This window comes from Schistocerca nitens, chromosome 1 (genome assembly GCF_023898315.1).
Source record: "Schistocerca nitens isolate TAMUIC-IGC-003100 chromosome 1, iqSchNite1.1, whole genome shotgun sequence".
Classification (NCBI taxonomy): Eukaryota; Metazoa; Arthropoda; class Insecta; order Orthoptera; family Acrididae; genus Schistocerca; species Schistocerca nitens.
This window is the reverse complement of record NC_064614.1, coordinates 1,201,778,181-1,201,800,068: the sequence shown is the minus strand read 5'-3', so window position 1 is coordinate 1,201,800,068 and position 21,888 is coordinate 1,201,778,181. Positions and strand designations below refer to the sequence as shown.

At 36.4% G+C, this 21,888-nt stretch overlaps 1 protein-coding gene across 3 annotated transcripts in view; it reads left to right on the top strand.

Moving 5' to 3' along the window:
* LOC126201088 (exocyst complex component 6B) overlaps positions 1-21,888 on the top strand; it is a 155,271-nt gene that overhangs the window by 84,654 nt on the left and 48,729 nt on the right. For all 3 annotated transcript variants that reach the window (XM_049936762.1, XM_049936760.1, XM_049936761.1), the window contains exons 9-11: positions 2,765-2,836; positions 7,821-7,955; positions 8,070-8,248. In XM_049936762.1, the coding sequence (XP_049792719.1) occupies positions 2,765-2,836; positions 7,821-7,955; positions 8,070-8,248 (386 nt within the window). The remainder of the gene's footprint in view (positions 1-2,764; positions 2,837-7,820; positions 7,956-8,069; positions 8,249-21,888) is intronic.

Genomic DNA, 21,888 nt, shown 5'->3' with positions numbered 1-21,888 from the left:
AAATACTGTATTATAACGAGTGTACAGACCTCCGATTAGTCAGTCTGCATTAGTCTGTACCAGTCTATAGTCAAGTTTCAGTTTGCACCTAATAAGATTATCATATTCCTGTACATAGTCATGAAGAGAAATGTATAGACACTTTGTCAAGTATCAGAGATATGTGAGAATAAGATTAACGTACCAAGACCAAAGTTACTTCAGATTGTCATTTGTAAATAGCATCCAGAATCAAGTTATGTAATGTCTATATTTTTTATTATTTTAATAATTGTTTGTGAAAATTAATCAAGTTCTGTTTAAAGTTGGTTACCGTCGATCTGCTACTCTAAGCGTGCAAGTGGCATTTCTATCGTCTGACCTAACGGCAGATGATAAACACGCCACGATAAGACCACGAGACATATTGCTGACACTCGCCTACTTCGTTAGAGCGACAAGTCAAATAATCTGATAGTGTGTGTACCGAAGGTCTTACAGTACGCACACCACACGCAGCTAGCTCTTTACTCACATGAAGTGTTGTATGCTATTGACATGAGATTTCAGATTGATTCCATGTTTCTGGATTTCCAGAAGGTGTTTAACAACATTCCTCACAAGTGGCTGGTAATCAAATTGCGTGCTTATGGAATATAATCTCAGTTACGTGACAGGATTTGTGATTTCCTTTCAGAGAGATCACAGTTTGTAGTAATTGACAGGAAATCATCTATTAAAACGAAGTGATTTCTGACATTCCCTAATGTTTCTTCATTAACATTTACACACCAGTTAATATCAGATAACTAAGTTTGTTTTTATTTACATGGAACAGGCTCGCTGATAACATTGGAAACAGTACTCTGTTCACATAGCAGTCATTTAAACAATGTAAATGGCACGCGTCGTCATGCAGTACGTTGTTTATTGCTCTTTGTTAAAGAAAAATATTGGACGTTTTTTTGTCAATGCATGAACAATCCACAAACCAGATAATTCACACATGAATAATCAGTAGTAGTGTAATTGGTCAGCCTCCAGTGCCCAGACACAGTGTCCATGCATGTGTGAATTGTATTAGTGTGAATGTGTGTGTTTTGTATTTTGGAAGAAGGACTTTGTCCAAAAGCTTAAAAATTTTAGCTTTTTTCCCATTGTACTTGTCTGCAACTGAACATCATCTTTATGTTTGAGTAGCTGTCATTCCTTTCCATACTGTTGTTATTCGCTGGTGTGAATGTTTTTCACTCAGTTTCCTTGTTTGGGCAATTTTACATATTATGAGACAACCGACTGAGACTGTCTGCAATGAGGGTATTCATTTACATACATGTTCAGCCTATTTTGTTCCACTTGAGCCCTACCTAGGGTTGCCAGCTTTTTAAAACAAAAATATCATATATATTCTCAACAAAGGCTAAATAAAAATTATATTTCAGAAATGAAGTATTTTCTAGATGTATGTGTTTATTTACTAAAATACAAATGGTTTCATACTAGATCAGTTTTTGGTTGGTTTTGAAATGTTACTACCTGGTGCTACATTGTAAATTTGTATTTAAATATATGTACAAGTACTTTTTTAATTTAAATTTCTTTAAGCTTGGTGGCACTTTTCCCATCCATCACTAATAATTCTCTTATGGTAAATGCTGAGTTGATGTGAACAGAAACCATAAAGGATACATTTCTGTAATTATTAGGTGCCTTAATCACATATATATACTGAAAAGTGTCAGAAGTATTTTTCTTGAAAATTATGTCACGTTCGTTAACTTTCTTTGAATTTCATTAAATAATATAATTCAGAATATGACTCAGCATTGCAGATACTGTATATCATGCTGAATTTATCTTGAGGATCACTTTTTATCCAGTCATGTGATTTCTGTCATTCATATTTATATTTATGAAATAGTTAAGGCTCATTTGTTTCCATAGGACTTACTGGTATATCAGAATCACTTTCAGTATTATTTGTTGGCATTTTCATAGCACAAACAAACAAAATCCATTTACAAAATTCCAGGCTCTGCAACTTTTATACAACAAGCAAACACAAACACAAAAATGGAATGCAAACAATGTTCCTTTTTTTTTCACATCTTTTTAAGAAAACTTTCACACTTAACTTCGTACCCTAAAGATATTTCAAATTAATTAGTTGTGTGTCAATTGCACCTGGAACAACTTAACTTACAGCAAAATGGTAACTAGTTTTATATGATGAAAAGAAGAATTAGTCTATTCAGTAAATAATTAAATGACTATGCACAGTGCTTAGTTTAACATATGCCTTGAAATGTCTCCATGTACTCCAAGGGGCAGAAGTATCCTGTGGGGGTATGTGTATCCCTGTTGTATATCGTCACTTTAGTTCAACCAGTTAAAAGTACTACAGACTAATTTCATGTTGTACTACAGACTAGTTTCACTCAGAAGGATGAATGGCTAGCTAGCTCGGACAACAAAGACACCAAGGAGAGGTTCCAGTTTGAAAGAACAAATACATGGCTCAACAGAAAGATCATAGACTGATTTCATTTGAAAAGAAAGAATGAATAATTCAGCCAATATGAAAAACTACAACATACTGTATCGATAGTTTTCATTTCATTCTTCACTAAGATTGGTTTCCCTTTGAAGAAATGAACATATAATAATCCAACCAATACATAAAACTACAACTGACTGAATTAATTGTTCTCATTTGGTTGTTCCTTTCACTAACCTGCATCTGGAATTTACTGAACAAAATTTTAACAGTGATTCTTTTTTATAGGCCTACTGCACTGATGCTGCTCTGATGCTGAAAATAAAGAACCTGATTATGCTTTTCAGCACCACTCTGAGGGTAAGTGGAATGCAAAGATAATTCTTTGTACTTGAACCACAGTGATTTTGTATGGTACTTCTTCAGTTTTATTTTCGTTATGGCACTGACTAGAATGTCACTTGTACATTTCCCATGTTCCACAGAGTTTATTATGAAGGAGAACGATCAAGGGTGTGGGAGCATCACATCGTCTTTCTTACTGGTTTCACCATACTCATATTAGTGTATGTAGCTACAAATACACTGATGTGTAAAACTTCAGGGTGAAAGTAACTTCCACGTGATGTGTCACTGGCAAATAACGTAGCTGGATGAAACTTGGACCATACGTAAAAAATCTTCTACTGTATAATACAGAAGGTAACTGAAAGGTGCAATGATACAAACGGAAATGACAATTTTATTTAAAGAAAATACTTACACTAAAGTCACCGCAATTCCTTATGGTCCGCTGGCCATTACAAAATGTAGGACGTGGTTCTCAGAAGGGTGTGTCATCACCACAAATGGCAATTCATACTTTGAAATGAGCTCCCATGCTGGCTACAAGGTTGGTAAGGCGTTCTGGTGACAGGGCATTCTACTCCTCCACCAGTGCAGTCAGGGTGTATACGACCTGGTACAACTGGGAAATCCGGGAAAAACCCGGGAATTTTTTCATCCGGGAGAAAACTGGGAAAAACTCGGGAATTTTTCGGAATTCTGGGAATTTTTCACTGTTTTAGCTTTCAGTTAAATTTTTGTAATTTTGACTGGTAAGAATTGATTCTCTAGCAAAGAATGTTAATGTGTCCTGCTACTGGAGAATGAAACTGCAGCAATAAAATATAGACGAGAGGAAAAAAATAAAACTTTAGTGGCAAAGGAAATGCACCATTTACAACAAAACACCCATTTACTACAAAACACCGTGCACATGTTACACAGTCCGTGGTCATCCTGTGGAAGTAGAGAAAACTTAGTAAGAGGCAATGTCACTTTGGTTCAAATGGCTCTAAGCACTATGGGACTTAAAATCTGATGTCATCAGTCCCCTAGACTTAGAACTACTTAAATCTAACTAACCTAAGGACATGACACAAATCCATGCCTGAGGCAGGATTCGAACCTGCGACCGTAGCAGCAGCACAGTTCCAGACTGAAGCGCCTAGAACTTCTCGGCCACAGCGGCCGGCGATGTCTCTCTGGAAGCTGGACTGATTTTTGTGCAAACATCAGTCCAGCTTCCAACGTGACATTGCCTCTTAGGAAGTTTTCTCTTCTTCCACAGGATGACCACAGCATTTACGAAAAGACTATGTAACATCAGTATGACCTTATTGTAAAGTTGTTTTTGTAATGCCATTTAGCCTGAAGATGAGGTATTCCCTCGAAACATGTCGCTAAATAAATAAGTAATACAATAGTTGACAAAGTTTGTGACTGGTATCGGTAATTTAAAAAAAAAATTACAAATGAAGTTATTTTTACAAGTTTGCTAAAGAAATTTGGATTTTTTCATTCCACAGTATTGGCTAGTTCCAACTGTCCGCTGAATTTCAAGTGCACGTTATCATCTTCTGCCATGTATGTCATTATGCCATAATAAAGAACGAAAGATGAGTTCGTACAGTACTGGTACTCCAAGAAAATTTACATCCCAAAAACCACTCTGAAAAGCTTAATATCAGATGGGACCTACTTCATTGTGAATCTGGAAAAAACCAATGTGCACTTCAAGCTGAATGATGCATTTTAGTGTGGCTTATGAAATTCCGATGTTCTTGGGAGTATCAAATGTTCAAATGTGTTGTGAAATCTTATGGGACTACGCTGCTAAGATCATCAGTCCCTAAGCTTACACACTACTTAACCTAAATTATCCTAAGGACAAACACACACACACACACACTCCCATGCCTGAGGGAGGACTCGAACCTCCGCCGGGACCAGCCGCGCAGTCCATGACTGCAGCGCCTTAGACCACTCGGCTAATCCCGCGCGGCTCTTAGGAGTATCCTATGATGATGTCTGTTTCTTTCATGGCGGAATGTAAGCTCTCTTAGTGCTTTATACATTCAAACATGCGGGCTTCCTACACTACTGCAGCTGCGCACACGCAATAATGCCTATTTTCTGCCCCTCTCTGGCAACTGCTAAATCGAACCTATTTCTAACAGTCTCCGGATAGTATTGCGAATGGTGGTTTGAAAAGCATTACTTTCAAAGTAAATTTCTTTTTAGCCAATATGAATTATGCTTCGTGTGAGAAAATGGGATGAATTTCTAAATAACAGAGTGTTTAAAACTGACTTTGAGGACCAGCCACTTACAAGAATTTCTATCCCAGAAGATCAGACATTTGTCATAATTTTAAATTTAATGCAATATTTGTGTGATGTATCTTAAAAGTACAACACACGCAAAAAAAGACCAATATTATATGTGAAAACTTAGCGTTTCTTGTAGCTATGCTATGCATATTAATGTAAACCGTTAACTTTTCCTCTTTGTGTGTTCATTCTATGTAAGAGTGATCTTGCTATAGGCTGACTATAACATGTGTCCTATGCTCTGAATATCTGCTGTCATCGGCTGGCAAGAACACATGGCATGAGATACGACTGGCTTACAAAAGGACATCGCAATCTCTATTTCAATGCTCTGGAAACTAACGCACTATGTTTGGTGCAATTCGAATTTATACTTTCGTAATACGAAAATATGCAGTGTATGTGTTGCTGCAAATCAAAGGTCTTTCCAAAACTTCTCTTCTTTCTTTTTTCAGTAAAAGTCTTTCCAAAATTTCTCTGTCCTGTCTTTTTTTTTTTTCTCTCCCCCCGGGAAGTTCTACAACAGTGTATAAAACGTTAACCATTCAAAGGAATGATACGTTTTACAGTTCCGAGAGAAAATCTACGGAAAACCTGTCACTTAGCACGGAAAAAGTGTATTTTCACCCGGGAAAAAGCATATTTTTGAAACAGGGTAACCGGGAAAAATCCGGGAATAATCCAGGAATTTTTTTTCCTTGTCCCTGTATATACCCTGGCAGTTGACAAATGCTGGATGGGTGTTGGTGCATGTGGACTTGATGCAATGTTTATTACCAATGCATTCCATACATGCTTCATGGGATTTAAGTCTGGGGGAATGAACAGACCAATCCGTTTGCTAAATATCCATTTGTTCCAAAAGCTCCTCCATGTGTGCTCTTCAATGTGATCATGCATTGTCATCTGTAAAAATGAAGTTGGGTCCAAGAGCATCCCTGAAAAGACATGCATAGAGGAGTTCAGTGTTACAATAATGTTGATTGGTTAGTGTATTGAGTTGAAAGATTTGGCAGTCAGTATCCCTATACATTTTCATCCCCCACATTGCAAAATATGTATTACCACCCATGATGATCACATGCCCTGTTAAGAACCAAGTGCCACCTTTTGTACTCGTAATGCCCAGAAGACTGTCAAAATCTGAAATGAATTCAGTGTCATATTTTGCTTTGAATAAAAGCATTTGTCCCATTGCATTCTTTTTTCAGTTACCTTCTGTACTATACTGTAACAGTTCTTTCTACGTGTAGTCCAAGTTTCTTATGGTTATGTTACTTCCTTCATTAAGTTTTGCACATCAGTTAATATGTAATTACACAACTAAAATCAAAAACACAGTAAAACCATGAGGGAAACTTCTGCTTTTGAAGTATTTACGTATTCATTTGTTCAGGCAAGTCAGCTGTGTGTCTGATGACTCAGTACGTGAAATATAAATATTAATACATAGAACAAAAGTATTAATGATTACAACAAAAATAGATTATTATTATTATTATTAGTTGTTGTTGTTGTTGTTGTAAAATTTGCAGTGTTGTATTCAACATTATTTTTCTTTTCTTCACACTTGGTGAGTCTAGAACAATGTGATAAATTGTAAAATAGAAGCCATACTATGCAGTTTTTGTAAATGTTTGGATCACAGTAACACACAACAGGAAACAGCAGTCACACTAGCTTTCAAACACTAGCTCTTTTTCCTGCAATAATATGCACAAATTCTCACATACACAACTACTCATACACCCAAATGCACAGTATTGCTGGAAAAAGAGCTAGTGCTCGAAAACCAGTGTGAAAGCTGTTTTCTGTTACATGTTGCTGGATTACCATTTCAAAATACTGCCTATTGGGTTCTAGAGTTGCACAGTTCGAGAGATTTTATTTTGTAATAGCTCAAAGGCCACTATACTTTCACAAGCATGTGTGGGATTTCTGAACAATAACCTTAAGAATTACACTAAGTATGCATTTTACAATAGTCTTTTGATACCATTAATTGTAATTTTTACTCAGGCTGTAATCAACTGCATTTATGTGCTTAGCTTTCCAAAAACTGTGGACAAACTTGGAAACAAGATAAAGGTAGCTATGACTACAGTAACATCAGACAATCTCACTTGTATATGAGATAAGTTGAACCAATTTTCACTTGTATATGAGACAAGTTGAACCAATTTGTGTATATATGTTGTGCATCCACAGGACACCATATTAACCATTTCTGAAACTTTTAGATAATAAGTGTGATATTTTTGTACTCTTTAATGAAGTATAAGCTGCAATGAACATTGGTGAGAAGGATTCTAGATTCAAGTACTGATCTGCTCACAGTTTTACTTGTTGCAAATATTCATTACGTTATAAATAAAAAAACTATTCAGATAATTATTTTATTATTTACCACCTAATTATGTTTCTATTGAAATAGCAAAATTATATTGCTGTAATTATTTTCTCCGTTTAAAAAAAATACATAACTTTGCATTGCTGCAATATTCTATTAAAAGTTGTTACATTGTTTTCCTCATCTCATTTGCTCAGTTTTATTGCAGTACTGTAATTAGTAACATGTGTGGCTGGAATAAAATTATGATATATAGCTATTCTGCAACTTATTTATAGCACATTTTTGTCAAATATTATGAAACTTCTCTTTAATGTTATTGTTTTGTCTTTCCCCTCAGAATTATGGATATTCTGTGAATCAGTTGTTTGATCTATTACATGAAATTAGAGATCACTACAATGAAGTTTTAATGCAGCGTTGGGTTCAAGTTTTCAGAGAAATTCTCGATGAAGAAAGTTTCCTGCCTATTAAGGTGTGTTTACTATTTGCTTTCTGGAACTGAGGCTTATATTGTGTTTTGTTGTCCTATGAAATTGCAGTACAAAGTGGTAACTTTAGTTGATACCTTTAAAATATATATTCCCAGGTGACATCTCAGGAAGAATATGACAGTGTCACAGATTCATTTCCATTTTATGATCAAAACCTTCAACAAGCAGATTTTCCTAAAAGGTTTCCGTTCTCATCCATGGTACCTAAGGTATATCAGCAAGTGAAAGAATTTATCTATGCATGTCTGAAGTTTTCGGAAGATCTCAATTTGAGGTATGTTCTTCATTTTTGATAAAGTCTGTTGTTTTACTATTCCAAATTGCAAATAAATTCATAAATGATTTGTTATTGCAAGTCACGTTACATTAATGAGAAACATTCTTGGGTGTAGAAGCACAACGTGAATTATTGATACTTAAGTAAACTTGTTTGAATATCCCTCTAGAGTGCAGCTCCTCACAGTGACAGCTATATTTGTTCAGTTCAGTCTTTGTTTCCAGTACACTTATGAAGTTAATTCCAGGCGTCCTTTCTCTTGTGCTGTCTCTTCCTCCTTCCTCCATTTTTTTGGCTCCCCCCCCCCCCCCCCCTTTAGGTTTTCTATGTCACAGTCTTTTAAATGTCACTCCTCCCCTGTTTCATATCATTGATAATTGTTTGTCCATAAGTTAATATTACACTTTGAAACAATTGGTGGTATGCTTTATGCATACGCCTGATACACTAAGTGAATATATTCAAATGCAATACGGCATGTTTTGGCAACTCACAGAGCAAGCTGAGGAGAAATTCATAAATCTTTTTGATTCTCTTGTGGGGCGATACCACTTCTCTGACTCGTGGAAAGGAACTATTTAATTTCCTCTTTTGAAACCAGTAAAGAAGCTCTCTTGGCTTGCTATGGCCTAAGTTACTACTTCGAAGCACCATTTGCACAGCTCCTCAAAGTAAATTCCACAGACATCTCCCATTTTCACTAGTATCTCCTTTCCCCAACAGTATTTTAAATCTTCAACAAAAAGACAATTATGCTTGATTTTTTTATGTCATTGTGTTAACTTTTGCAATAAACAGTATATATTCCATTACAATCCTTTCAGATTCATGTTCCTTCAGAATTTCTGCAGTCCCTCTCTTCTTCTACCTTAATGCTGTAACACACCAGCTACAACTGACAGTTGGGAAGCTGGAGGAGTGAGAAGACAACTGCTGTCTTCCACATAGCCACATAGGATTTCTCTAGTGTTCCTCCTCAAAAGTTCAAGGTATAAACATTACCACTTAACAAAATGCAGTCTGGATGAAGCTGCTCATAGCAGCATAGGAAAAATTTGTGGGCTCATGTTTGCAAGTATTTTGGGGACTAATACAACATGAGAATATCCAGTGCTTTGATTACATCCTCAGTAGTGAGATCAAGGCCTTGGAAGAGCAACTGCTGTCTTATGTCTTAACATGCTGTGTTTGTCACTAGAGTCCTGTAAACACTCAGGTTAATTGCTCAAAGATGATGTCTAATCATAAAACAAGCAGTTTCTTCACAGAGTTATTACTTTAAAAGTGCCAGATCCTTCACTAGTGGATAAGATCAAAATTCAATCATCACACGCAGTATGAGACCCGAATTTCTCCTGGCATGTACAATGTTCAAGTAACTTAAGGGAATGCGACAATCGCCTATACTTCGATAGATGCACACACTTTCATTTAAAAGGGTAAACTGCAGCAGGTAAGTACTGTGTAAGGGAATTTTAAACCTGTTTCCAGAGCAGTTCTGGAAAGGTAAAACACGCACGCACACGCAAACTGTAAACACTAGTGCCATCAACAAACCAAACGTGGCCACATCAGAAGTTATTGATAGTGAAAATTAATAACCAATTGTGAGGTAACTTTAACTCTATCCCCCTGTTTTTTACAAGGGAGAGAACAGGATTCCACGAAGAATTTAAGGAAAAACCTCCATATCTGTCAAATATCTGTCAAACTGTACACCAGGTGAGCGATGATAATACTGAGAAGGTGCCAAAGTCTATGACCTTTCTGCATTGCACAGGAAGAATTTCCAATAGAACTGGTGTTATTTTGTGCAAAAATGATGTGAAATGTGTTTCTCAAACACCATCTAAGATTAACGTCCTTTTAGTTTCCAGAAAATAAGATACTGGTTTGCATAAGGCCAGTGTCTGCTGTAGTCGTTGCAATTGTGCCAAGTCATATACTGGTCAGACTGTCAGGACTGTGGAGGAATAGCATACTGAGCATAAGTGTCAAACATACATCATACACCAGCTGAGCCAAGCTGCTATTGTAGATCATTGTCTTGGCACTGGTCATCCTATGGAATATAACAACACAGATATTCTGACATGTTCTTCCAGCTATTGAGATAGTGTTATTAAGGAAGTAGTTGAAATTAAATTGTCAGTTATCCTTATAAATAGTGATGGAGGTTTTTGCTTTGATTCTGCATGAAATGCTGCTTTCTCCCTTGTCAGAAAACTGAAGGACAAAGTTAATGCTACATTACCTGTTGGTTATTAATTTTCACTGTTGTAAGATTTGGACGGGGGGTTTAAGGGTTTCCTTGCTGTTGGGATTGGTGACACACAAGAGAATCTGAGTATTGGGCAGTAGATATGTGTGTTCATGGAGCAACAGTATTCACAAAAAACATGAGTTTGTTGATTAAGTTCTTTTGTACCTTTTGACAGTTCAGTTCTAATGTTTGTAACTAGGAGTTTAATAAATAGTTCTTCATGAAAATCAGAAACGTTTATCCTATAAATTTTTGGGGATTTTCTGAGATCAACTGAACAAATGGCAATACCACCTAATATACAATGTTTACAATGAACTTACCTAAACACAGTTTTGCACGCAATGATGTAGTGATTTGTAAGAGTGACGATTTTGGATCTGTGATGAAGATTCACATTTTAATTATGATTAGCAGTAGCAGAGCAATGCAAGGAGAAATTTTAAACATGACAAAAGGAGAAATAGCTGACAAAGAATAGAAGAAGAAAATATTTGGAAATGGCAAGGTTAAGTGAAATCAGAAAAGTAAATAAAAATATAAACTCTCTGCCTGTTAAATCTCTATATAAGTTAATTTTTTGAACAGTTCCAGATGACAGAAAAAATCATAAACACTTGAGAGAATTTTCTGGTTTTACTTTTCAATCACTAGCTGGTGAATTTGAAGCTAAGAAGTCATTCATTGCAGCATAATTTTCAGAAGCAGAGTTAGAAGCAGTCTGCAATATATAATGCACATAGATAGTGGTATGTTGCGTACATAAAGACAGTACTTCGTTTGAATCTGTAGACATATCATGGCACTGCAGTGTTGAATCTGTAGATATATGACAGCGCTTCACTGAACAGGTATTTGAATGTTGTGCAGGGGCAGTTGAATTTAGTGAAACTAAACTTCTAATTGGTGCTGTTTATAGGTCCCCAAAACTCTGACTTCAGAGCATTTCTGCTCAAGCTAGAGAGGGTTCTTGGTTCACTTTAAAGGAAGTATCAAAAATTAGTTATGTATAGTGACTTAAATATTTGTGCTAGAAGAAGGATGTTGGAAGATTTCCTAAACTCATATGATTTGATGCAGACTGTTTTTTCCAGCCAGAGTACAGTGAAATTGTAGCACAGCCATAGACAATATTTGTATTCATTCATCATTACTAGATAGGCATTCTGTTAGTAAAAGGGTGAATGGCCTTTCAGACCATGATGCACAAATTTTAATGCTAAAAGGTTTTTGTACTCAAACAAATGTTGTATGTAATTACAAACTATGTAGAAAATCTAATCCAATGGTAATAGAGAGTTTTTATAATCTCCTTAAGGACCAAGAGTGGCAGGATTTTTATAGTGCCGATAACATAGATGACAAATATAATGCTTCCCTTAACGCATTTCTTGTGTTCTTTGAGAGCTGCTTTCCATTAGAATGTTCTAAACAGGGTACTAGCAGTAACAGGCAACCTGGGTGGCTGATTAGTGGTATAAGGATATCATGCAGAACAAAGTGGGACTTATATCAAAATGTTAGAAGTAGTCACAACCAAGCTGCAGTAGTCCAGTACAAACAGTATTGTAAGGTGCTTAAAAATGTTATTGGGAAGTCAAGGAGTATGTGGTACACAAATAGAATAGCTAATTCACAGGATAAAATTAAAAACATATGATCAGTTGTGAAGGAAGTGCCTGGTCAGCAGCACAAGGTCGACAATCTAAAGTCAGTTTGTAGTAAAAATATTTCTGTTCAGTATTTAACAGTAATTTACTGAGATTGCTGGTGAATTAAATAAGAACTTAGTTTCTACAGTTAATCATATAACTCTCTTGGAAAATGCCTTTCTGATACTGATTTCTGAAATACTCTTCTGTGATACTGACGAGGGGAAGATTGAGTCAATAATTAAATCACTGAAGGCTAAGGACTCTCATGGACATGATGGAGCGCCTATCAGAATTTTAAAGTACTGTGCTGCATGTGTTAGCCATTTTTTTAGCCATATTTGTAATTTTTCCTTTAAGAATGGTCAGTTTCATAAATGATTAAAGTACTCACTAGTAAAGTCGCTTTAAAAAGGAAGAAAGGGATAATGAAGACTATTTTAGACCTATTCCTATGCCATCAGTATTTACGAAAGTTATTGAAAAGCCTGTGTATGTAAGAATAATTGATCATTTTATATCACATAATTTGCTATCAAATGTACAGATTGGCTTTAGAAGTGGTTCAACAACCGAAAATGCTATATTCTCTTTTCTCTGTGAGGTACTGGATGGATTAAACAAACTGTTTCGAACACTAGGCATCTTTCTTGATTTAACTGAGGCGTTTGATTGTATTGATCACAAAATATTGCTCCAGGAATTGCACCATTTTGGAATACAGAGAGTAGTTCACAATTTGTTCACCTCTTGCTTTAACAACAGACAGCAAAAGGTCATTATTCACAGTGTCGAGAATGGCTGTGATGTGAGGTGTGAGTGGGGCACAGTCAAATGGGGAGTGCCCCAGGGATCATTGCTGGACTGCTCCTGTTCCTTATTAATATAAATGATATGCCTTCTAGTATTACAAGTAATCCTTAAATATTTATGTTAGCTGATGACACTAGCTTGGTAGTAAAGGATGTTGTATGCAACATTGGCTCTGTTTCCAATTGTGCAGTTCATAACATAAGTTGATGGCTTGTAGAAAATAAACTAATGCTAAATCACAGTAAAACTCAATTTTTACAGTTTCTAACACTCAGTTCACAAAACCCGTCATTTTAATTTCACAGAATGGGCATATGATTAGTGAAACTGAACAGTTCAAATTTCTAGATGCCCAGATAGATAGTGGAAAACCCACGTTCAGGATCTTATTCAGAGACTCAATACTACCAATTTTACTGTTCAAATGGCATTTGAAGTAAGTGATCATTGGACACAAAAAGTAGTCTACTTTGATTATTTTTATTCATTTGTGTTGTATTATATTTTGGGGTAACTCTTCCCATTCTCAGTGGGTAGTTTTGGCTCAGAAATGGGCAGTTTGGGCAATAAGTGGTGTAAGATTGTGAATCTCTTGTTGACCCCTGTTCACTAGTCTGTGTATTCTGACATTGGCGTCTCAATATATATATTATTTGCTGTTGTTTCTTGTTAATAACATCAGCTTATTCCCAAGAATTAGCAGCTTTCACTCAGTTAATACAAGGCAGAAATCCAGTCTGTATTTGGACTGCACTTCCTTGACTCTTGTGGAGAGAGGTGTGCAGTATACTGCTGCATCCATTTTCAAGAAGCTACCTCAAGACTTCAAAAACCTTAGCAGTAATCCACATGCTTTCAAATCGGAACTGACAAGTTTCCTCATGGGTCACTCCTATTCTTTTGAGAAGTTCCTTAATGAGTTAAACTGATTACTGTGTTATATTGTTGATTGTGTTTACTCAAACTTATGGCTTGTCTTTTTTTGGGTTCATAACTTTTTATTTTATCTGTTATTACTTCTGTGTCGTAATTTCATGTACTGACACGTTCCATGACCTTAGAACCAGACATGTAAATAAATAAATAAGTAAATAAAGCTTTTGTATGAGAAATGTCAAAATATGCAGTTAAGCGAATTGAGGAGGTACTAAAACAAGATCATTATATACAAAACTTGACTACAGGCTGAAAAGAGAGGTCTTAAATTGTGTAAAATGTCTAATTGTGAATATAAAATCAGCCAAGAAGGAAGGTTACCATCATCCTTTATTCAAAGAAAGTGAACGATCATATACTTATCACATGGATTGTATTGTACCTCTGCAGTCAACACACAAGGATACAACTACGTTCTAAGTATTATTGATTTACCAAATTTACCTGGCTGTATTCTGTGAAGACCACAAAAGCAACAGATGCATTTAGTAAGATGGAATTACAGAAAATTAATTTGGGAAATCCTGTTCTAGGAATTACTAAGACTTGCTTTACTACTTAAAAATTCCAGGAATGCTGCACTACAGAAGGAATTAAATGCATTTTAATAATGACGGGACTCCTTCAAGCCAGTGGACAGGTTGAGAGACTCAGTTCTACTTTGGCTAAAATCTATACTAGTATTATACATGCAATAGATAGCTTGAATGCTGAGAAAGAACGTAGGATACTTTAGAAAGTGTGTAGTGCAGTATATTTATTGATTTGAAGAGTATAATGTGAAATATGGAACAATAATTTCTTTTTTAAAAAGCTATTTACCTTGTGACTTTTGAACATTACCATATTTGTTAAAATGCTTTTATTGTTTGATATGTTCTACATAATGCAATTCAACATAATGATTACAATGTTTATACAATCCTTTACATATTTAATCCATACTTCTGTACTAATATCAGACACAGAACATCACATTATGGTCACTGAGTGTCATGTGCTATTTATATCTTCTTTAGTACATTAAATTGGCATGAACCGCTTGAGGTCATGCGGTTACCATTAATATTTCATGAATATGGAATTCTGAGTTCAATTCCTGCCCGTGTCAGTTTTTTCTCTGCTTGTGTCTGGATGTGTGCATTGTCATCATCATCATTTTATCAACAACAACATCCAAGTCACCAAAGTGGTGTCGAGTAAAAAGACTTTCACTTATAAATAAAAACAGCATCCTATGTAATGAACAACATGGATTCAGAAATAAGAGGTCAACGACAACTGCTGTCTATGAGTGCATCAATTCCATCGTAAACCTGATGGACAAAAAACAGGAAACAGTAGGAGTCTTTATTGACTTGTCAAAAGCTTTTGACATGGTGGACCATAAAATTCTGCTATCAAAGCTAGAAAGATGTGGTATTCGAGGTCTGTCCACCAAGTGGATCAGTTCCTTCCTGACAAATCGTATGCAGGCAGTGTGCGTCAAGCACACAAATATTGAACTAAAAACTGTATCTAATCACTTATCTGACTATAAACAAATAAAATGTGGTGTACCCCAAGGATCTGTATTGGGACCCCTTCTGTTTCTTCTGTACATAAATGATCTAAGCTTAAATATTGATGCACACAAATCAATCATATTTGCAGATGACACCACGATTCTACTAAAAGGAGACGACGACGAACAGTTACAGCAGACAGTAAACACGGTCACGAAACAACTTAGCAGCTGGGCACAGAGTAATCAGCTTGTAATAAACAGTAAGAAAACCGTTGCTCTAAAATTCCACAATGTTCCTAACAAGGACATGTTTATCCCATCAGTCTCTATCAATGACGAACCAGTTGGTAACAGTACTGAAACCAAATTCTTAGGACTTTGGCTGCAGAGTAACATCAGATGGAATAAGCATATTGAATATCTCAATGCAGAACTGAGCAAAACATGTTATCTTCTTTGTTCATTAAAATCATGCTGTAGTGAGAAAACAGTATTGAATGCATATCATGCATACTTTCATTCTCGTCTTAGATATGGGGTCACCTTCTGGGGAAACTCTAAAATAGCTAATAGCACTTTTAAACTACAAAAAAGGGCCATTAGAATCTTGTTTGGGTGCAAGCCTAGAGACTCTTGTAAACCCCTGTTTAAGAAATCTGGTATTCCCCCATTACCGTGTGTATACATTATGGAAACCCTTTTGTTCTTTAAATTAAATGTAATAGGCAAGGACCAGAGACTACATAAAAACTGTGATATACATGAGCACTTTACCAGACAAAACAGAAACTTACATATGACTCAAATCAGCACAGCACTGTGCCAAAAAGGTACTTTTCACATGGGAGTTAAGCTTTATAACAAACTTCCTGAAAACATAAAAGCTATCACTGAGGTCAATACATTTGGAAAATCTCTAAAGTCATATTTACAGCATCACTGCTTTTACTCCATTGAAGAATATTTAAATTTATGAAATGTGTTATATAAATACTTACGTGTAAAGTGTATTATTGTAAGCTTAAATATGTATGCCTTGAAATTACTTTCAGCCTGTATATTTATAACTTGACTTGTCCAATGTCTTACGCATAAGCTGCTATGTAGACAACAGGACCAATAAAATACAATCCATACAATCTACAATACAAGCTCCTGAACATCCTAACCGGGATCTCCCTGCCAATAAAGTCATACACATATTTGATAACGACTAGAATGCTCATACAATCCTCAAAGTGTTTAATCTGTGCCAATCCGCACCTCCATACTAATATAAATGTGAAAATAACTCTGTCCATTATGTTTTCACGGCTAAGCCATTGAACTGATGTCCATACAATGTGCTTGAACCCTGATGAAAAATATTCACTCTTTGGAAAAGCTATTTACTCTTTCACTTTTTAAACTTTATTATATTTGTGAAAATGCTTCTATTGGTTGATAAGTTCTGCGTAATATGACTCAATATAATCAGTACAATGTGTATTCAATTCTCAATGTATTTAATCCATAGTTCCATACTAATACCAGGATTATTAATTGCAAAAGTAACTTACTCTGTTGCATTTTCACTACTCTACCGCTGAACTGATTCTGATGGTATTTGGTCAGGACATAGTGAACCATTTGTATCTTTTTGAATAGTATTAACATTTTTAAATATAGTCTACATAAGTGGCACTCAGAGAACACTGGCGCGATAGTTGGCGACTCTTGGTGTTTTTAGATTTTTCAGTGATATTGCAAATCTAAAGTTATCATGCACATGGTTTGTGACAGCGAGTTACTACATTACCTGGCATTGCTGGAGAATTTTGGTGGAGGTGCAATAATAAATTCTGATGGTAAGCCCGAGAACCATATTTGACGCTATTACTATAAGCCTCAAAAACATAAGTCTGATTTAGTGCATAGTTCTAAGAGAGCTCAAGCTGGGAAAGTTACTTGAGTCCAACAAAACTCAGAGCAATATCACGTCTACTGAAACTTGGATGCAGAATGTCAGGCAGCCTTAAGAGCTACAGAGACATTACGACAGTCACAAACCTGTTGCATTTTACACGCTGAGCATTACTCATCTCTTATATCTTCCAAGATGCTTGAAGACTCTCAACAACAGCATCATTTAATAAAGGCTGCATGAAAAACAGAAATGTACCTTCACTTGTGGGATGTGGGAGGCTTTTGGTGAGGTTGCATTTGATTATGATCTATTAACTATGTTAATCATAAATTAGTCATCATAAGGAGATGGATAAAAAATGTAGGTACCATAACACATTAGAATGGAAGGGAGATACAGTTGGTATGTGTTGCTGTGGTGGCAAAATCTCATATCCAGTACTAGGTGAGCCAGACAAATCCATAAAAACTCTACTTCTGTGTGAATGTAATGGTTGGAGGCATTTTTTAAATATAATTAGAAAATATCATACATGCTTTCATATTCAACAAACAGCAGAGTAATAGAAACACATTCATTACTTACTTACATTCTGGCACTCCATACATTTTTGTACATACACACACAGACATCATAAAATTACTATCTTTCTTACTCGCCATCACTCATCACAACAAAACTACTGACATGGAAGCGAGGCAGCAGGTAACAGCTACTCACTGCTAAGCTTAGCGTTGATAGGCCCAATGCATGGTTCAATGTGCCATGAATTTGACAAATGACAGAAGTATTGGGACAAAAACGATAGAAGTTAAGATGCACACACAGGCTGATCTTCACATCACAGAATTGTTAGAAGAAGTAATTATTAATTCATTTGAAGACAGATGCAGTAAACTGAAGAAAGATGCAAGGGGAAAATTGTGCTAGCTTCATCCAACATCAGAAGAAAGCCTTGAAGTATGAAGTTGGTGACCTGGTGGCAGTAAAATGAACACAAACTGGACCAACACTAAAGCTGAAGACCAAGAATTTAGGTCCCTGTTGAGTTACAAAAGTTAAAACTAGTGATGCTTATGATGTATGCTGAGAAGGTGATAACCACGAGACTCCCAGGACTAAAACATGTGGTGAATTTAAGCAGCGCTGGCCAAGTGACTACTCATCTTCAGATTCAAATGATTGTCAGGATGGCTGAATGTGGGTTGGAGGGGGGGGGGGGGGGGAGAGGAGAGGGTTAAGGGTTTGCCTGCTGACGAGACTGGTGACACACCAGAGAAGCTGAATATTGGACAGAAGTTTCCTGTGTTCATTGAGAATGAATATTCACAGAAAAAATAAGAGTTTGTTGGTTAATTTCATTTGTTTCTTTTGACAGTTCAGTACTAAAGTTTGTAACTAGGAGATTAATAAATAGTTCTCCAAGAAAATCAGAAAAGTTTTTCCTACACTCTAGATAACTTGTGATGTGATCATCTTTGACTATATGATGGCACTAGTGTTTACAGTGTGTGTGTGTGTGTGTGTGTGTGTGTGTGTGTGTGTGTGTGTGTGTGTGTGTGTTATATCCTTCCAGAATTGCTCTGCAAACTGAAGTTTTAAACTCCCTTGCACAGCACTTACTTGCTGCAGTTTTGCTTTTAACATGCCTGGATGTGCACCTGTCAAAATATCAGCCATTGTCAAAAACATCATTTGGCTGTGTTCCCATAAACCATCTGAACACAACATGCAGTATAATACAAGGGCATGTATAGTAAAAATCATTTAAATAAGGTTCAATTGATTTCAGCCAGAAAGGATTATACAAGGATATAACTAGAAAGGATCATACAAGGATATAACTAGAAAGGATCATACAAGGATATAACTATTGTAGATAATGTACAAAGCTTTTGAATATTAATTTTCAAAATGACTATATTACAATTTAATTTCTGAAATCAGTCGCACATTATTGCAAAGTTACATAAAACACTGGTGGAACAATCAAATTTTACAGTAAAATAAAAATTGGCAGATAAAAAAGTCTACTAAGCGGTGGCAGGGAAACGCACACACAAAAGGATTTAACTTTCACAAGCTTTTGGAGCAGTGACTTCTTCTTGAGAAAGAGCTGAAGAGGAAGGAAGAGTTGACATTACATGTAAAGGAAAGTAGGTCCTCCACCAAAGCAGCATGGTTAAATGCAGGTTTGGGGCTGAAAGTGAGACCCTTGGATAAGACAGATAATTCGAGAGGGGATCGGGGTGGGGGTGGGGGGGAGGGGGAGATTGCTTTGGATGAAGGGTTAGAACACTGTACTCTTGGACTGGTTTTCGTGATTATGACTTATTACAGGTCTGGGAGGCAGTGGTGAAGGCTGTGGGACGTTAAGGAGGTTGACCAAGTTTGGTGTGTAGGAGAGGAGTGTGGCTGTTTGGGGGAGCTGCAGAGGGACAGGAAGGGAAACACCACTGCTGAGGTAGCGTAGGAGAAGGTAGCATAGCTTTCTGAGGTGAAGTCTGGCATGTTGTTGCAGTCTGAAGTTGGCTGTGCAGATTGTACCATCCACAGAAACATGAGGGCAGATAACTGCAAGATCTTGTAGAAGGAGAGAAGTCTGGTGGTGTTGAAATTGTCAGATGAGGAATATAGGTTACAGATTAGTTAATAGGGTGCTGTATTTGAAACTGTAAAAGAGCGTGGTGTAGAGTAGGATTACATCGAGAAACAGGGTCTTTCAGTGTTAGGCCTTTGAGAGTAACTCCAAGGAACAAACAGGTTTCAAGAAACCCTAAATCCCTCCAGTCGCCTTTGAGAGTAACTCCAAGGGACAAACAGGTTTCAAGAAACCCTAAATCCCTCCAGTCCTTTTCCTTCACCCCTCTTCCTTCCCCTTCAACTCTTCTGCCAGAAAAAGGAGCCACTGGCTCCGAAAGCTTGTGAAAGGTAAATCCTCTTTTGTGTGTGTGTGTGTGTGTGTGTGTGTGTGTGTGTGTGTTCCTTTGCTACTGCTTGGAGAGTAGATTTTTTTTGTCTGTCCAGTTATATTATATTATCAATAACTGATTATTTTTGTTGTTATATATTACAATAAAATTGACAGTGCTTGCTTGAAAAAATGAGTTACAGTGAAAGAAAAATCTATCAATTTTGAAATGTAAAAATGAATCAACCAAATTGATGACTAAAATACATTGCAGAAGGTATCACAGGAAGCAAATCCAACATATAAAATCTGTTATATTAATGATGAAGAACAGTGACAAAGAGTTGTCACAAAAGCAACATAAAACAAATTACCGGTACCGTAATCATGGTAAAAAGATAGAGAAAACTAAGTGGAATGGTGCTTGTCATGACTTCAGTCAGGCAGGAAACAGTACCTCAGCACCTACCCCATATTTTGCATGGAACAGCCAAAGGGAGAAAACATAGGGGTCAATTTTTGTTACCAGTTTGATGAAAGGAAGACTGGGAAATTCCTTATGCAAGAAATATAGATTTTAAAAAGAAAATACATTTGTTAACCAAAATGTGCAGTTAGAAAGTTAGGAAACTGAAAAATACATTATTTATGGCATTAAGGGTAATAAAAATTTAGTAGGGGTAAAGTGGGAGTTGGTCTAGTAATGAAAAAGAAAACAGGAATTCAGGTAAGCTACTGTGAACACCAGAGAGACCACATTATTGTAGTCAAGAGACATGCAAGACCAACACCCACCACAGTAATACTGCTAATGCTATAGATGATGAATTGAGTGAAGAAATGTGTAATGAAGTAAAAGAAATTATTCTCATAGTTAATGGGGACGAAAATTTATTTGTGATGGACTGGAACTTGATAGTAGGAAAAGGAAGAAAAGGAAAAATAGTAGGCGAAAATGAGCTGGAGGAAAGACATGAAAGTGAAAACCATCTGGCAAAATTTTACACAGATCACAGTTTAATCATTGCAATCATGTGGTTTAAAATCTGTGAAAGGCGGTTGTAAACATGGAAGGGACCTGGAGACATGAGACAGTTTTAGACAGATTGTACGAGTATAATCGTTTGACAGATTATGAAACCAGATTTTAAACTGAAAAAAAAAATCCAGGAGGAGATGTGGTCCTAACTATAGCGTATTAGTTATGAACTGCAGATTAAAACTACGGACACTGCAAAAAGCAGGAAATTAAGGAAATGAGACCTCAGAATACAATGTAAAATGAATAATACAGGATGGAATGTAAAAACAGTGTGAAAAGGATAGTTGCTACTCACTATACAGCAGAGATGCTGAGTGGCAGATAGGCACAGCAAGGAACAAGTGGACCACCCCGTTGCTGAGCAAGCTGCCAAACATGACATCCTTCATTTCAATGACTGCTTCACAGCCTGTGCCATATGGATCCTTCCCACAACACCAGCTTTTCTGAATTGCACAGGTGGGAACTTTCCTTGCAGTATATTGTACATTCCCGTAAACCACCTGGCCTCAACCTTCGTCAGTCATTGTCCTCTCCAGTCCATCCCCTTCTCTGTTCCCATTCCAGCAATACACAGCCCTCATTCATATGTCACACCCAGTCTTTT